General features: G+C 49.0%; 1 protein-coding gene across 1 annotated transcript in view; it reads right to left on the reverse strand.

Moving 5' to 3' along the window:
• LOC143927810 (inter-alpha-trypsin inhibitor heavy chain H3-like) overlaps positions 1–19,084 on the reverse strand; it is a 208,280-nt gene that overhangs the window by 44,921 nt on the left and 144,275 nt on the right. The window contains exon 18 of the mRNA XM_077452192.1: positions 4,143–4,158. Within this exon, the coding sequence (XP_077308318.1) occupies positions 4,143–4,158 (16 nt within the window). The remainder of the gene's footprint in view (positions 1–4,142; positions 4,159–19,084) is intronic.

Raw genomic sequence — 19,084 nt, forward strand, 5'->3', positions numbered from 1 at the left:
AAACTCCGCCAGCAAAAGTCAGATGAGAGCTTTTGGTTGGAAAATGCAACCGTGTGTATGCTCCATCGGACTTTTGCTGACGGAATTCCTGCCAGCAAAATATTGAGAGCAGGTTCTCTATTTTTCAAGTCGGATAAAGTTCCGATTGGAAATTCCGATCGTCTGTAGCAATTCTGACGCACAAAATTCCTAAGCATGCTCGGAATCAATTCGACGCATGCTCGGAAGCATTGAACTTAATTTTCTCGGCTCCTCGTAGTGTTGTCACCGTGTTCTTGACGGTCGAAAGTTTAGAGAACTTGTGTGATCGTGTGTATGCAAGCCAAGCTTGAGTGGAATTTTGCTTGTGTGTACGGGGCATAAGGGGGTTCCAAGGCCATTTTTTAATGTTGCTTAATTCAAAGGCGTTTTAAATAGGTACCAGTGGCTTTAAAATTCAGGCCAGCCACCTCAGTGATCTACAGCAGTGTCTTATTTTCCTTGGTCTTAATTGGAAACCATAGCAGTTGTCATGGATTAAATGATCATGAGCTTTTACCTCTGTCATTGAGAAATGTTTGTCTTGATCTAGCTGCCCAAAACAAGCTGCTATAGATATTGCATAATCCATATTACTTTAAGATGTCAAGTGTTGGTCCCCAAAAAATATTTTCTTTAGAGAAATGCCATACTGTGGTTGATTTAATAAAGGCAAATAGGCAGTTTTCTTTGCAAGGTTATGTGCACTTTGCAAGGACATTTTCCCTTGGCTTAGTGAATGCGGGAAAGCTGTGCTGCTTTCCACCATCCAGTCATGTGCCTCTTTGGTAAATCCACCCATATACCTCCAAGTACTTTAGTTGAGTGGCAGAGGAAATCATTTCTGTAAAGAACACTATCGAAATGCACATCCATAAGTTAAAACAATAGCTGTTATAAAATTGGAAGATGGCATCATAAATTTACCAACACCAGTCACAAATTATATGTTGCAAGCACGTGTGCCTGCAACACCAATTGCGGGTCACTACCTGGAGCATGAGCTGTGGGTGGAGTCAAGAAAAGCCTGCAAGTTACATAACCAGAGGAGCCAGTAGGAGGAGTCTTCTCTATCTATTTGCTGAATGAGGCACCACGTGTCTGTGTCGAGACGCTGAAGGAAGAGTTGATCTTTTGCTATAGGAAATGTTTTGAGTGCCAGGACCACCGTCTGTTATGGGACTCAGGATGTTTTTTGGGGCTACCACTTCAAGTGTCAGACTGCCTAGGACTTTGACGGATACAGGGATTTGTCTGAGACCGCAGGGGCGTTTCATACTGTATACTACAGGAGATATTGATGCATGCCGTGCAACAGGTGCGAGGGACTGGTCACCAACCCCCGTCTATTTGTGCGATGTCTGCATTGCGTGGAGTACCTGTTCGCAGTGGAGCAGCCTACCATGCCACCTCGTGCCTACAGGATGGACTGGGCTACGGGCATTGCCACCGAGGAGACTGCTACTTTTACTTCTGTGGGAGGGCCTATATCTTCAAGACCAACTGCTACAGCCAATGTTCCTGAGGGAGATTGTGCTGTTGCTGCCATCAGAGGAACAACTGTGGACATCATGGAAGCTGCTCCTTCCACCACTACAAATTTCCGTGCGCCTAACCAAAAGAAGGTGGGATATGTGGAAGCCTCCCAGCGGCCGTGGTCGAGGCCTATCTCAGAGACTGCCTGGACCGGATTCGGAGAAAGTGATCGCTCCCGAGGAATCCACTACAGGAATGGGTGAGAACTCTGGGGAAAATTTACCTAGTGGGACTGTTTACAGATATCTACCGGCAGAAGAGTTACGGGACTCTGAGATAAACTCTGTCGGACATATCTGGGGACGATGACTTGTTTGAAACCATGTCCTAGGAGATGTTGTGGGCAAATGCTGATGATATTGCTGCAACATGTAATGTGTCTGGTTGGCCAACCTTGAACTCGGGGAGTGCATCGCCTCGGGTGGGAACCCCAGTGACCATTAGTGAGACTTTGCCCAAAGATAATAGTTAAATCGGGTCAATGAAATGACCTGCCTATATCATGGTACAGAAGTCGCCTAGCTCATGTGTGCCTCCCGGATTGGGAAGTGCCCGATCCCTGCCTAGACTCGCCCGATTACAGCGGCTGCTGAATAAACGGGTAGCTACCGAGTATGGGCTGGAATTCCTCTATGTACCTAAAGAAATAATGCAAGAGATTGAACAGAACAGAGAACGTTGGTATGCCGATAATGTTTGGGATTATTTGAAAGTGCCAAAACCTTTCAGATAGCCAGGGTGTTCTCCCACTATGGATGAGCATTTTACCAGGTGTCTTCAACACTGGAGTTACGGGAGACACATTTATGCGGACAAAATAATTATTTGTCGCCCGGGAAAGGACAACATCCTTTATTTCATTACAACTGTGAATGCCAAGGGGAAAGCCGTAACTTTGCCAGATCCGGTTCTATTGGGGATATATCACATTGACTTTTCTTTAGTGCCAGTTCTAAAAGAAGAACTCTTTCTGTCAAAATACAAGGACTGTGGGGATTAGCTAGGTAGCATTAGGTTTCCTGCAAAGAAGCTTCGGGTCAAGACTACCTACCGGCCACGGCACTTGTACACAGGACTATTCTTTCAACACTTTCGCCACTAGATGGTGAAGGTTTGCACAACAGGTTGGACTCTTGCCCTTAGACACACAGTTATATATTGGAAAGAAAGTGTAATTTCCTTCTGAAATGGGGCTTTGCTTCCTGTAGTTGTGCATGTTATATGCTTGTGTTTTGTTTCAGGAATGCAATGAGATATTCTATCAAACTGCTGGAGAGTGGGTGGTTTAGATTAGAAGGTTTAATTAGAAGATGGGAGTTATGTGTTATGTAACCTGTCTGCATGTGAAATTGTTTCAATATTTTATGTGTTTATTTTACCTTCCCTTCTCCTTTCCATCTCCAAGTTTTTGAGTTCAAGTACCAGACTTTCAGGACTGAAAGTCTTTATTTTTTCCAGACGATGGGGACATAGTCTAATGCGGAGGCAGAGTATGTAGCGCCCTGTCCAGCTGGGTTGCACTGGTTCCCACTTGACCGTAGGTGTCGTTGTCACTGCCAGTAAGTGGGGAAATGCAGCAGGCTGGATGCATTGAATACTACCTCTTGCTCAGAAATGGCTCAGTGGGAGTGTATTCCCTGCTGTGCATTCTGGGAGAGGGTATTTAAGGTACCGACACCATTTTTTGGTGGTTCTTTTGCGGGGTCCGCTATCCCGACCTCATGGCCCTCCTGGTGTGGAGTCTGTGCCGTGTGATTATGCGCCCCAGGGGTGGCTGGCCTGAGGCTGTGCAACTGAGAGGGTAGGCCCACAACAGTCTTGGGGCCTACTGATCCAGGGGTGGTCCTGTGCTGTCTCGCCTGGGGGGGGGGGAGCCAAGAAAACTGGAGGATCCAGGGGAGGAATTTTCTGGTAGAGGACCGAGTGCAAGGTTGGTGTCTCTGGAGGAGCCTGAAAACTCAGAGGACGCAACCCGGATCAACACCCATACAGTATCGCCGGGTCGGCTGAAAGAATCTGGTACTGTATGGTAGTGCTTCTAAACTCTCAAGATTTCTTAAGTTTAACTGACAAGTCTGTGGCAGAGACTTTGTTGAGCATTTCATCCGCTGCTAGGTCAAGTAGAGGGGCCTATCTGATGGTTGCTGGATCCATTCTGTGGAGCTGTTTGTCCTCTGCATCTGACCGATACCTCTAACCAGCAATTACTAGGTGCCTGAACTCCCCTTTATCCTCTATTAAAGGACTTTTGTGCTTATCCTGAATAAATGTTAAAAAAAGGAGTAATAAAAGTGTTGGATTCAACATCATTTGGGCTACTTTCTAACGGGACCCCTGTGATAGAGAGGCGAGCAGGTGAGGTAACATTCAGCCCAAATAAAACCAGCAGCTCCTTTGGGGGTTAGTGCTACATTAGCATTTACATACACTTTAAGATATATGCAGGAAACATACAATTCATAAAGTACTGCAATCCAAATTTTAGGCCACTACATCTTGTTGAGATTGCAGTTGATCATCTATATATGCATTATAATATATATTTAAATAGAAAGATTGTAAAGGTTAAATCTTCATGATGTCCTTACCCCAGTTATAAGGTGTCTGATCTGTTAAAAAATAAATAAGAACAAGTTTTAATAACAGAAGACACTTTACATATAATGATTTTAAAGAAATGCAGTTGTTCTTACCATTACACAAGTAATGTGACATGCTACATATATGTGATGGTATGCTATATACTAGGATTGAGAGAGCTCCAGTACTCCTATAGTCAGTCATTCAGAAAGGAATTATAAAGCCTCATACACACTAGAAGATTTTCTGCAGATTTTTTCCTTCACATTTACAAAACTATATAATATGAGGTCAAACCTTAGGGGTTTCAATTTGTATTCAATCAGGCAGGCCCTTACAATACATGGTTTTGGTAAATCTGAAGAAAAAAAAAAAATCAGCAGAAAATCTGATGATGTTTATGAGGCTTTAGAATCATGCAGACCCCAGACAATTTGATGATGCTCTCAAAAGCTTATTAGTAGGTCTCTCTAAGCATTTACAACATTAAAGTGGAACTTCACTGCTGCACCAAGCCTCTACCCCTGGCACAAGTCTTTATCAGGTATTTCGGACAAATAGAACACAAAAAATTATCTTTTTTTTACCATAGGGATATTGAGGTGCGTAGGTAGCATGGTGGTATGTTGAATAGATCTGCCCCGCTGAAGACAAAATGAAAAAATATAAAGCACTTAAAAAAAACTGTGAGACAGAAGTTTTTTTAGTACTAAAGAGGAACATCACCCCCTGTCTGAATTTGCAGATTGTACTGCGATATGCAAACTGGTTTGGGGGTGTCATAAAATTTTAACTGACACTCCCAGCAGTTCGCATAGGGCAGTATGAACTGCCGCCGGGAGACACGCAATGAGGGAACCAGCAATGGATTTGTAGGGTTCCCACATTGCAGCAGTGTAAACCTCCCTGGAAATTTTCTTGAGATTGCAGCTTTACTTTTAATACCAGAAGACACTTTAAAATAATTATATGTAAAGAAATGCAGTCGTTCTTACCATTACACAAGTAATGTGACATGCTACATATATGTGATGGTATGCTATATACTAGGATTGAGAGAACTCCAGTATTCCTATAGTCATAGTCATTCAGAAAGGAAAGCACCCATCAAAACTATATGGTCAACGACCAGTGGCTTATAAGAATCATGTAGACCCCAGACAATTTGATGATGCTCTCAAAAGCTTATTAATTGATCTCTCTAAACATTTAGCACATTAAAGTGGAACTCCACTGCTGCATCTATCCTCTACCCCTGGCACAAGTCTTTAGCAGGTGTTTCAGACAGAATAAAAAAAAAGATTAACTTTTTTTACCATTGAAATGTGGAGGTGCATAGGTAGCATGGTGGTGTGTTGAATAGATCAGTCATAGAGCTGAAGACAAAATGAAAAAAAAAATGTTAATGATATAAAACACTTAAAAAACCTGGGGGCTGGAAGTTTTTTCAGTACTAAAGAGGAACATCGCCGCCCCCCCCCATGTCCATTTGCTTTTAATCTTATCTTTACCTTTTATCCGAAATTCACATACTCGCCCACCCAGGGAATTCAGCGTTGTCTTGGTTTGATTCACCACTTAGCTGCCACATACCATGTCCTATGCTGCCAACCTATTCTCCAATGTCACTGGGAGCCAGTTGACTCTGCCCCCTGGTGACACCATTTAGGTCCACCCTACTCCAGCCAGAGTATAAAAGCCAATGTGTTCTGGGATGTGGTAAATGTACAGTATATCCCCGTGCTGGATCAAAATAAACAAATAAACCCCTCTTTTTTTTTTTTTTTTTTTTTAAATTAGCAATTTGAGTGAAGGTCCACTTTAGGCTGGGTTCACAATATTGCGAACTGGATGCGCCTCTCTATGGAGCCGGTTCACACATCTCCGCAGTGCCTTGGGTGCAAATTACACAGGAGCCCTGTGCGTCTTTTGGTCTGTTTCAGGTCCGAATTCAGCCAAAAATTCAGGCTGACATCGGACCTGAAACGGTGAATGGAGATGCATCGAACTCCTGCTGTGAGCTGCTACATTCTCCAGTGTGAACCCAGGCTTAAGTTCTGGACAAGTCATGGAGAATTGAATTCAGTTTAGTATTTTTTGGAAGACTATAACCTTGAGTGGCGGCATTGGCCGAGATCGCAAATCACAAGCGAACTCTGTGCGATGCGATTTCAGCCATACAGATAGGACCTGTTTTTGGTCCGTAGCAGAATCAGATCCCATGGGTGTTCATACCCATGCAATCCGATTCCTGTCTGAGTTTGCAGATTGCACTGTGATACTGGTTTTGGGGTGTCATTAACTTTTAACTGACATTCCCAGCAGTTCGCATAGGGTAGTGTGAACTGCCGCCATGAAACATGCAATGCGGGAACCCGCAGTGGATTCACAGACTTCCCGCATCGCAGCAGTGTGAATCGCCTTGAGAAATCAGTTTGTTCATCTGGTATGCACTTATTAATGGTGGAGGTGATGTTACTGTGATTCCCACTGAGCTTCAGCTGATGTCCATTGAATCTACGGACAGTCGATTGTCACTTCCGATCCCACAGCAGTCTTCCATAGTGTTGCAGTGTAGTTAAACGCCACTATCAACAATATCTTCTCATCGTTAAATCTTTCTCGTCTTTAAATGGTAATAATCTTTTGCAACTGGATTTTTAGCACCACTGAAATATGCAGAGTCTGGTCATTAGGACAAAAACCGAATGCTCAGAGTTGAGTTTGTCCTTGTCCTTGCTTCTCATATTGGCTTTGCATAGGAAAAGATTAGAAGCATACACAAAAAATGGGTCTACTTATAGTAAGCACCATAGCAGTCATGCTGCAACTGCAGACCAATTAAGTATTGTCTAAAACATAAATGAGCACCATATCATACTCTGACTGTTATAAATTAATTTTATTCATGCTAAAATTAAAACATGTACTGTATGTTTTTCCATTCTTGTTTGGCATGTACACTGGTGTAATCCAGTTGCCTAATTGATGACCTATATCCAGGAATTAAAGGGTCTCCGCACTAACATCTAGGAGATGTTCCTGGTTTAATGCCCTGTACACACAGTCCGACTTTCCGACGGAAAATGTGCGATTGGATCTTCTTGTCAGAAAATCCGGTCATGTGTGGGCCCCATCGGACTTTTTGCGTCGGAATTTCCGACACACAAAGTTTGAGAGCAGGATCTAAAGTTTACCGACATCAAAATCCGATCGATTAACCACCTGACATCCGCACTATGGCTGAATGATGGCCACAGCGCGGCTGTGAATTCCCGGGAGGCCGTCAGATGACGGCCTACCCTGTGCACACTCCCTACATAGGGCGCGTGCTGTGATCACCGAGTCAATGAGACTCGGGTGATCACTGATCCGAGTAAGGGGCCGGTCCTGGCCCCTTACCATGTGATCAGCCATCAGCCAATGACAGCTGATCACATGATCAAAACAAAAGCTCAGTGATCGTTTTTCTTTTCTTCTTCTCACGCTGACAGAGGAGGAGAAAAAAAAAGCAGATGAATGAATGAATGAATGAAATACTTATATAGCGCACAATGCGAACTGAATCGCCTCTAGGCGCTGTGGCGAGCTTTGATCAGCTGCTAAAAGAGGAAGGTCTTGAGTTTTTTCCTAAAAGCCAGGTGATTTTCTTCCAGGCGGATGTTGATTGGTAGAGCATTCCATAGCAGAGGCCCTTGGACAGCGAATCTCCGATCACCCTTGGATTTATACCGGGCTTTGGGCACGAGGAGGAGGTTTTTGTTGGCTGGTCGAAGACTGCGGTTTGGTGTGTAATGATTTATTTTCTCCATTAGGTATTGCGGAGCTTCTCTATGCATGCATTTGTGGGTGAGGCAAAGGGTCTTGAACGTTATCCGATTTTTATCCGAGCTTGCTCCCTGATTGTGGCTTGCATGTGGATTTTCTGAACACAAGTGGATTTTTTGAACTAAGTGGAGAGTTAATAACCAGGAGTTGAAAACAGGAGTTAAGACAGGAGTCTCTAACCTCCATCCTCCCCTCCATTTTAAAGATCCCACTGCAAGGGGCAACCAGACAGCTTTCCAGAAACATCAGGCTGACAGCAAGCCAGATTCACCGGAACCAGAGTGTTTAAAGGGGACAACCGCAGCCAGGTAAGCTCGCACCTCCACTCCCCCCCCCCCCCCCAGTGATTGTTCCAGGGACTCCGTCCGACCGCCTACGGGGGTCAGGAAGGAATTTTTGCCCCACTGGTGCATTTGGCTGCTACTGTCAGGGGGTTTTTCGCCTTCCTCTGGAACAACCATAGGTTAGCATACCCCTACCTCCGGCCTCCTTTCCATTTTTTACGCTATCCTAGGACGACTATTCCAGATCACAGCCAGACTTCTTTTCTAAGCGGAGACTTCAACCTTAAGTAAAGGCAGCTGGAACAGCCAGCAACCGAATACAGCCAGCAACCGAATACAACAACTCCTTCCGCATCCATATAGGCATCCCCTGATCAACTTGCGCGCTAATAGCCTCAAGCATGGCGGCAAGCCTGATACCTAGCCCCACCTCAGGATCAATACCCTGATCAGGATCATCATCTTAGGCCCATAGTACCATCAACAGCATCCACAAACCATGTGCTACTTCAAATACTCAGCTGAAGTTCTGCACAGACTAAGGAACATCAACACCACATTGCCATCTTCCATACAAAAAATACTTCAAAGAGAACAACTATTAAAAACCGGACGACAACCAGCTCCCAACCACAGGAAAACATCTACTCGACCACTACAATTAGATTGCGCCTTGATTAACGCCAGGTCTGCAGTCAAACATAGACTGGAAGTACACGACTTCATCATCGAGAACAATGTAGACTGCCTCTTCATCACCGAAAGCTGGTTAACCTCTGACTGCAACACCATCCTCACCGAATTGGTGCCGGAAAACTACAGGATCATAACCGAACAGCGGATAGGGAAAAAAGGAGGAGGCCTAGCAGTGATCTTTAAAGGTCACCTTGATCTCACTAAACCATCAGCTCAGAACCCAGTGTCTTTTATGGAAACCCTGACGCTACATTTTCAACCAACACCCCATGACACCACTCATATTCTACTGTGCTACAGACCACCGGGACCAAAGTCCAATCTTCTTTCACCCCTCACGGAATCCTTTGCAATGCACACCCTAAAATTCAAAAATTTCCTGGCACTCGGAGATTTCAACCTTTGGGCAAACGAGCCTAAAGACCCCATCGCGACTGCCTGCATCAATCAACTAGAAGAACTGGGTCTACAGCAACTGATAAAGACTCCCACGCATGGGTCAGGACACACCCTGGACCTCATTTTCAAACAGAACATCGACGTCAACATACTCGACAACATAACTCTGCCATGGACGGATCACCACGCCATCAAATTCAAAATCGCTACCAACATCACCAACGCAAAACGGAAACCTGTAACAACGCACTGGACCAGATCGCATAAAAAACTGTACTCCGAAGCCTTCAAAACCACTCTGTCCAAAAAAATATCTACAATAACCTTAAACCACTCTACGGAGGAAACACTCAACTCCCTGAACAAGACATTACTGCAATCAGCAGACTCGGTAGCACCAAAACGCAGGGCTCTCATCAGGAAGAAAAATGCTGGATGGTTTAATAGCTCCCTCTCCGTACTAAAGCAAGAACGCAGAAGAGCGGAAAGAACATGGAGAAGAAATCCCACCGAGGAAAACCTATTTAACTACAAAGGTCTGACAGAGAATTATCGGAAAGCAATCTTCAAAGCCAAAAAGGACCACTTCTCATATACAATCTCAACGGCCGCAAACCAACCACGGGAACTGTTTAAACTGGTTAATCAATCAATGAATCCGGTTTGTCTAGAACCCCCAGAAAGCGAATCCCAGGATTACTGTGACAAACTGTTGGATTTTTTCATCGATAAAGTCAAAACCATCAGGGAAACAATTTGTCAGAAGAAAACATCCAACCTCAGCCAGCAAAAACATAAAGAGGATGTCCGCACCAACATACCGCAACCGCCAAAATTTTCACTATCCCCAATTACCGTAGACACCGCAAAAAACATCATTAATAAACTGCGTGACAGTACCTCACCTATTGACATCATCCCCACAAAACTACTGAAAGAATGCTCCGACATCGTGGCTCCAACCATAACCCACCTCATAAACCGATCATTCCACGAAGGGATTGTTCCCAGCATCCTCAAACAAGGCATTGTCAAACCTCTACTCAAGAAACCAAACCTGGACCCTCAGGATCCAAACAACCGTAGGCCGATTACAAGCCTCAACACCATTTCTAAGATCATGGAGAAAGCTGTAGTACATCAGCTACAACTTCACCTGGATACTCACAAACTCCTGGACCCGCTGCAATCAGGCTTCCGCCCGGGTCATGGAACAGAAACAGCTCTCCTCAAGATTTGGGATGACGCCCTCGAAGCAGCAGATGACGGAGAGCCGTGTCTCCTCGTACTGCTAGACCTAAGTGCAGCGTTTGATACAGTAGATCACAATACTCTACTCGTCCGCCTCACAGAAGTAGCCGGAGTCCAAGACATAGATCTCCATTGGTTCGCGTCCTTCCTAGGAAATCGGTTACAGACAGTGAAACTAGGAAAATTCCTCTCCGAAACTCGGGCAGTCACCTGCGGAGTCCCTCAAGGCTCTCCATTGTCACCCGTTCTCTTCAACATTTACATTCGCCCACTCCTTCAAATCATCAGATGCTCAGATCTCTGCTTCCACTCTTACGCTGACGACACACAACTTTATTTCCGGATCAATGGAAAAAAAGATCACCAACAACAACTTGAAAACTGCCTCAAATCAATAGAGGACTGGATGACCACCAACTCCCTCCAGCTGAACCAATCAAAGACAGAGCTTCTTATCTTACACCCAAATCATAAGCCCGCAACCAAAACCTCCTGGTCTCCACCAACCGTCTTTGGGCAGACTATCTCCCCAAAGACCAAAGCGAAGAGTCTCGGGGTTATTTTAGACGCACAAATGTCAATGGATGCGCAAATAGGATCTGTAGTCAGTCGATCTCACCATCTACTGCGCATGCTTCGCAGACTCATCCCTTTTATCCCAAAGAATGACAAAGCAGTGGTAGTTGGAACAATCATTAATTCAGGACTGGACTACGCAAACTCGCTTTACATAGGATTACCACAATATCAACTTGCGCGATTACAACTGATCCAAAACACGGCGGCAAGGCTGATAACAGGAAAAAAACCCTGGGAATCCATTTCTCCTTCACTGAGGAGCTTACATTGGCTAACCGTAAAAAATCGGATCACTGGCTTATTTTAAAGGGACATCGATCCCGAAAAACTAACAGTGCCCAAGTGCCACCTATCAATGCCCACCAGTGGTGTCAATCAGTGCCACCTAGAAGTGCTGCCTATCAGTGTAACCGATCAGTGCCCATCACTGCCGCCTCATCAGCGTACATCAATGACAGACAAAAATTACCCGTTATAAAATTTTAAAACAAAATAAAATAAAAATCGCATATGTGATCAAATACCACCAAAAGAAAGCTCTATTTGGGGGAAAAAAATGATAAAAATTTAATTTTGGTACAGTGTTGTATGACCGCACAATTGTCATTCAATGAAAAGCTGAAAATTGGTCTGGATAGGAGGGGGGTTTAAGTGCCCAGTAAGCAATTGGTTAAATTCCGATCATGTGTAGACAATTCCAACGGACAAAGTGCCACGCATACTCAGAATAAATTATAAGACGAAAGCTATTGGCTACTTTATAGTCCCATCGTACGCGTTCTACGTCACTGAGTTCTGAACAATCAGATTTTACGACAACTTTGTGCGATATACAAGACAAGTTTGGGCCAGTTTTGAGTACCCAGCCACTTGCTGGGGATTTGGATTTTTAAAATACCTGTTTTATTTTACATATGGTGGGGGAGATGGTGGTGCCCATGAATCCTCGAGCCCCAGAAGCCAATCCTCATGTATGTCAGCAAGGATCAGCGTGGATAGCCGTGTGTCACAGATCCAGGATGAGACAGATGATGCCCTTTGCACAGGAAACTTCTTCTGAGAGCAGCTTCGCCCCCCTATTCCGGCTCCCGCTTCTTGCCTCTAGCCATGCTGCTCCTGCTGCACTGGTAACGTAAGAGAGTCCCCCTCCACTCCTGCCCGGTAGCCAGAAATATATTCACTGCAACAGCAGTTCTCGACTTCTACACAGTGCCCAGTGTTTAGTATAGTGTGTGCTCAGGTGTCCACCTGCCACTCTGCCTCCCTCCTGTCACTCCGCCCCCCCCCCTTCCTGCCACCCTGCCCCTTCCTGTCACATTGCCCCCTCCTGCCACAATGCCCCCTCACCTGTCACTATACCCCCCTCCTGCCACACTCCCCCTTCCTTTCGCTCTGACCTCCTTCTGCCACACTGCCCCCCTTCTGTCACTCTACCTCCCTCCTGCCACACTGCCCCCTCCTTTCACACTACCACCCTCCTGTTGCTTTACCCCCCCCTGTCACACTACAGCCTCCTGTTATATTATCCCCTCCTGTCTCAGTACCTCCCCCTTTTGTTACAGTGTCCTCCATTTGCATCCCCTCCTGTCACTCAGCCCCTCCTGTCACATTGCCCCCCCCCCCCTCCTGCCACAGTGTAGTGGGGTCTAATTCTGGAGGTGAATGGGCATTTCACCTTGAGGTGGTGATTCACAACTGTCACCTGTTTATGACAGTGGTGTGGATTTTTGATTTGGAGATATTTGAAGGACTTTTAAAGACACGCTTTTCGTTTTTTGTAATGTTTTGATATTCTTTCAGGAGGGTCATTTAGGAGTGTTTACATATAATTAATTGCGCTGCACTTTATATATTATATGTTATACATGGTGAATTTGTGGAATCACTTGTAGAGTGTTATCGGCAATTTATGCCTTGGTTATTAGGCACAAGTATATTTTTAGGTGAAGAGTTATGGAACACAATGTTTGTGTTGGTGATTGTGCTGATTGTATTATGCCGCGTACACACGATCGGACTTTCCGACAGACTTGGTCCAGCGGACAATCCGCCGGACTTTGCAGTGGAGGTCTACCGGACTTTCTGAAAGAGCGGACTTGCACACACACAAACGGACTTTCCGGTGGACTAGGATGACGTGGGGGTCTCCCCAAAGTCCATACCAGACCCTTATCTGAGCACACAGCGCGGCTGGTCAGGAAAGGGTGGGGATGAGCGAGCACCCCCCCTTCTGAGCCATACCAGGCTGCATGCCTTCAACATGGGGGGGTGGGTGCTTTGGGGGAGGGGGCGTCCTGCGGCCCCTCCACCCCAAAGCACTTAGTCCCCATGTTGATGAGGACAAGGGCCTCTTCCCAGCAACCCTGGTCGTTGGTTGTCGGGGTCTGCGAGCGGGGGGCTTATCGGAATCCGGGAGCCCCCTTTAATAAGGGGGCCCCCAGATCCCGACCCCCCACCCTATGTGAATGAGTATGGGGTACATCGTACCCCTACCCATTTACCTGGGGGAAAAAGTGTGACAAAAAAAAACACAAAACACAGGTTTTTAAAGTCGTTTATTAGGCAGCTCCGGGGGTCTTCTTCCGACTCTGTGCACATTCCGGTTCTTCTCGCCGGGCTCCTCTGCTATCTTTTGCCACTCTTTTGCTAGCGGTGAATGTTTCTCGCGCTGGTTCTCAGCTGCAGGGTACTGCGGCCCCCCCACCCCAAAAGCACCGTGTCCCCATGTTGATGAGGACAAGGGCCTCTTCCCGACAACCCTGGCTGTTGGTTGTTGGGATCTGCGGGCGGGGAGCCTATTGGAATCCGGGAGCCCCCTTTAATAAGGGGGCCCCCACCATATATGAATGAGTATGGGGTACATCGTACCCGGTGACCCCGTCGCTTATGCCTATATAAGTCGCCACGCACTGTGTACACGCCATTACAGTGGGAGAGAGCGTTGTGTCAACATCGGAAGAGCAGAAGAAAGAAGAAGACGGTGACGACGAAGGAAAAAGCCGGGCCACCACTAGCAAAAGATGGGCAAAAGAGCAGAAGATAGCGGAGGAGCCCGGTGAGATGAACCGGAAAGCGATGAGAAGTCAGAAGAGGTTACATGCTGAGGGGGTGGGAAAACCTAAAACTTCAGATTGGCAGCTGCCTAATAAACTACATTAAAAACCTGTGTTGTGCGTTTTTTTTATTGACACTTTCCCCCAGGTGAATGGGTAGGGGTATGATAGTGGGGGGCCGGGATCTGGGGGCCCCCTTATTAAAGGGGGCTCCCGGATTCCAATAACCCCCCTGCCCACAGACCCCGACAACCAACAGCCAGGGTTGTCGGGAAGAGGCCCTTGTCCTCATCAACATGGGGACAAGGTGCTTTTGGGGTGGGGGGGGCTGCAGTACCCTGCAGCTGAGAACCAGCACGATAGGATCGAGCTGGAAACCTTCTCACGGGCAGGTGCTGTAGTTGCCGTTGCGTCTTAGTTGGTCCGACGGACCAGCATACAGACGAGTGGACTTCCCGACAGGAACTTGGTCCGGTGGACTTTCGGCGGGAAGATTTAAAACATGTTTTATTTCTAGGTCCGCCGGACTTTGGGGAAGAAAAAGTCCGCTGGAGCCCACACATGATCGAATTGTCCTAACGGACTCTGGTCCGCCGCACCAAGTCTGCCAGAAAGTTTGATCATGTGTACGCGGCATTACACTTTATTTACTGACTGCCCCCTCCTGTCAAACTGCCCCCCTTCTGTCACTCTGCCCCCCTCCTGTCACACAGGGATACTGATGTAAAAGATGCACCTTCGCCTATGTAGACAAAAATTCTTGCTCTGCTTGTATGTGAGCTCCTAGATTTATCTATGCATATGACCCATGGGGAATGCAAGAGAAGAGAGGTTACATGCTGAGGGGGTGGGAAAACCTAAAACTTCAGATTGGCAGAAAACGAGCCAGAGACATAAGCCAAAGGGTCACTGGATCAGACTCCATTTATAACTGATATATTATTTTAGGGTAACTGATTTTATCCACAGTTACATCTGAAGAACAGGCATCAATAATACAGTCTTTAACCACTTCAGCCCCGGACCATTTTGCTGGCCAAAGACCAGACCACTTTTTGCGATTCGGCACTGCGTCGATTTAACTGACAATTGCACGGTCATGCGACGTGGCTCCCAAACAAAATTGACGTCCTTTTTTCCCCACATATAGAGCTTTCTTTTGGTGGCATTTGATCACCCCTGCGTTTTTTTTTGCGCTATAAACAAAAATAGAGCGACGATTTTGAAAAAAAACGCATTACTTTTTACTTTTTGTTATAATAAATATACCCCAAAAATTTTTTCCCTCAGTTTAGGCCGATACGTATTCTTCTACATATTTTTGGTAAAAAAAAAAACGCAATAAACGATTATTGATTGGTTTGCACAAAATTTATAGCGTTTACAAAATAGGGGATAGTTTTATGGCATTTTTATTAATTTTTTTTTTACTAGTAATGGCGGCGATCAGCAATTTTTATTGTGACTGCGACATTATGGCAGACACATCGGACATTTTTGACACATTTTTGGGACCATTGTCCTTTATACAGCAATCACTGCTATACAAATGCAGTGATTCCTGTGTAAATGACACTGGCAGTGAAGGGGTTAAGCAGTGGGTGGCAGTGTAGGGTGTTTAAGTGTTCCTAGGTATGTTTTACTAACTGTGGGGGGCTGGGCTTTCTTTTAGTGAATGCTGATCTCTGCTCCAATCACATGGAGCAGAGATCAGCGTCACTTGTTGCTAGGCAGAACGGGGAGATGCTGTTTACAATGGCATCTCCCAGTTCAGCCGCCCCGTGAGATGATCGCGGGTATGCCCGCGGCGATCGAGTCCGCGGGACCCACAACCGGACTCACGGGGGTCCCAACCAGCACACGAGCGCGCCGCTGGCGGCGTGCTCATGGTGGCAGGGCAGCATTTAACATTGGACGCACCTGTACGCCAATATGCCTGCCCGTGCCATGCTGTCGACGTACATCTGCGTGCGCTGGTCGGGAAGTGGTTAAAACACCTATAACCATAGAATGATTTTATCAGTGTTCGCGAATGAAATCCAGCTTCTGCAAAAGTTTGCTAAATTATTCTTCCTCCACAGTGGCGGAATTATCAGGGTCGCAACAGTCGCAAGTGCGACTGGGCCCTGTAATTCTCGGCCACTTCAGGGGGCCCACCGGCAGCCCGCCCGCCGCCCGAGGGGCCCACCTGACTGTCCGGCCGGGGGTGTGCGTGTGCGGTGTTATTAATGTCAGGTTCATGCCGTCCTTCACCAGCGTGAGAGAAGTGCTCGGTTGGCTCCGCCTCCGCCTATCCAGAGCGACTGTAAGGGAGGCGGGGGCGGAGCCAACCGAGCACTTCTCTCACGCTGGTGAAGGACGGCATGAACCTGACATTAATAACACCGCACACGCACACCCCCGGCCGGACAGTCAGGTGGGCCCCTCGGGCGGCGGGCGGGCTGCCGGTGGGCCCCCTGAAGTGGGCGAAAATTACAGGGCCCAGTCGCACTTGCGACTCTGCAACACAAAAAAACCTTCAGCCAATGCAGTGAAGGCACTCTCTGAAGCAAGGAGCAGCGGAGGCACGCTTCGTGGAGGAACTTTACGTCACTCTGCAGGATTCACTCTGCAGGATTCTGAGGAGGGGGAATCGATCATCATCATCGACTGATTGGCGGTAAGTCACCACCCCCCCTCCAGATTGTGCCAGCCCGCCACCCCCCTCCAGTGCCACCACCTGCCCTCCATTGCCACCAGCCCACCATCGCCCCTCCAGTACCACCCCTCCAGACTGTGCCACCCCCTGCCCTCCAGTGCCACCAGCCCACTACCCCCCCCTCCAGTGTCACCAGCCCCCCCCTCCAGACTGTTCTACCACACCCCCCAGACTGTTCCACCCCATCCCCCCCCCCCAGACTGTTCCACCCCATCCCCCCCTCCAGACTGTTCCACCCCATCCCCTCCTCCAGACTGTTCCACCCCCCCCCCCGACTGTCCCACCCCATCCCCCCCTCCAGACTGTTCCACCCTATCCCCTCCTCCAGACTGTTCCACCCCATCCCCCTCCAGACTGTTCGCCACCACCGCCCCTCCAGACTGTGCCACCCCCTCCCTCCAGTGCCACCACCCCCCCTCCAGTGCCACCAGCCCACCACCCCCTCTCCAGTGCCACCACCCCCTCCAGTGCCACCAGCCCACAACCCCCTCCAGTGCCACCACCCCCTCCAGTGCCACCAGCCCACAACCCCCTCCAGTGCCACCACCACCCCTCCAGACTGTGCCACCCGCCCTCCAGTGCCATCACCACCCCTCCAGACTGTTTCACCACCCCCCTCCAGACTGCCACCACCGCCCCTCCAGACTGTGCCACCACCTCCCTGCAGTGCCACCCCTCCCTCCAATGCCACCACCACCCCTCCAGTGCCACCATAGTGCCACCAGCCCACCACCCCCCCTCCTCTGCCACCACCCCCCTCCAGTGCCACCACCACCCCCCTCCAGTGCCGCTACCCCCACCTCCCTCCAGTGCCACCACCCCCCCTCCAGACTGTGCCACCACCACCCCTCGAGTGCCACTAGCCCACCACCCCCTTCCAGTGCCACCACCACCCCCTTCCAGTGCCACCACCCCTCCAGACTGTGCCACCACCCCTCCAGTGCCACCACCCGCCCTCCAGTGCCACCAGCCCTCCACCCCCCCTCCAGACTGTGCCACCACCACCCCCCCTCCAGACTGTGCCACCACCCCCCCCTCCAGTGCCACCAGCCCACCACCCCCTCTCCAATGCCACCACCCCCCTCCAGTGCCAACAGCCCACAACCTCCTCCAGTGCCACCACCACCCCTCCAGACTGTGCCCCCCGCCCTCCAGTGCCATCACCACCCCTCCAGACTGTTTCACCACCCCCCTCCAGACTGCCACCACCGCCCCTCCAGACTGTGCCACCCCTCCCTCCAATGCCACCACCACCCCTCCAGTGCTACCATAGTGCCACCAGCCCACCACCCCCCCCCCTCCTGTGCCACCACCACCCCTCCAGACTGTGCCACCCCCCTCCAGTGCCACCACCACCCCCCTCCAGTGCCGCTACCCCCACCTCCCTCCAGTGCCACCACCCCCCCTCCAGACTGTGCCACCACCACCCCTCGAGTGCCACTAGCCCACCACCCCCTTCCAGTGCCACCACCCCTCCAGACTGTGCCACCACCCCTCCAGTGCCACCACCCACCCTCCAGTGCCACCAGCCCTCCACCCCCCCTCCAGACTGTGCCACCACCACCCCCCCTCCAGACTGTGCCACCACCACCCCCCCTCCAGACTGTGACACCACCACCCCCCCTCCAGACTGTGACACCACCACCACCCCTCCAGACTGTTCCACCACCCCCCCTCCAGACTGCCACCACCGCCCTCCAGTGCCACCCCTCCCTCCAATGCCACCATCCCCCCTCCAGTGCCACCACCCCCCTCCAGTACCACCAGCCCACCACCCCCCCTCCAGACTGCCAACACCACCCCTCCAGACTGTGCCACCACCACCCCCCCTCTAGTGCCTCCACCACCCCTCCAGACTGCCACTAGCCCCCTCTAGTGCCACCACCACCCCTCTAGTGCCACCACCACCCCTCCAGACCCCTCCAGACTGTGCCACCACCCTTCCAGACTGTGCCACCACCACCACCCTTCCAGACTGTGCCACCACCACCATCCCTCCAGACTGTGCCACCACCACCACCCCTCCAGACTGCCGCCACCCCTCCCTCCAATGCCACCATCCCCCCCTCCAGACTGTGCCACCACCACCACTCCTCCAGACTGTGCCACCACCACCACTCCTCCAGACTGTGCCACCACCACCACTCCTCCAGACTGTGCCA

This window comes from Lithobates pipiens, unplaced genomic scaffold, assembly GCF_037356315.1.
Source record: "Lithobates pipiens isolate NorthernLeopardFrog02 unplaced genomic scaffold, aLitPip1_a1.2 Scaffold_23, whole genome shotgun sequence".
In the NCBI taxonomy this organism is placed as follows: Eukaryota; Metazoa; Chordata; class Amphibia; order Anura; family Ranidae; genus Lithobates; species Lithobates pipiens.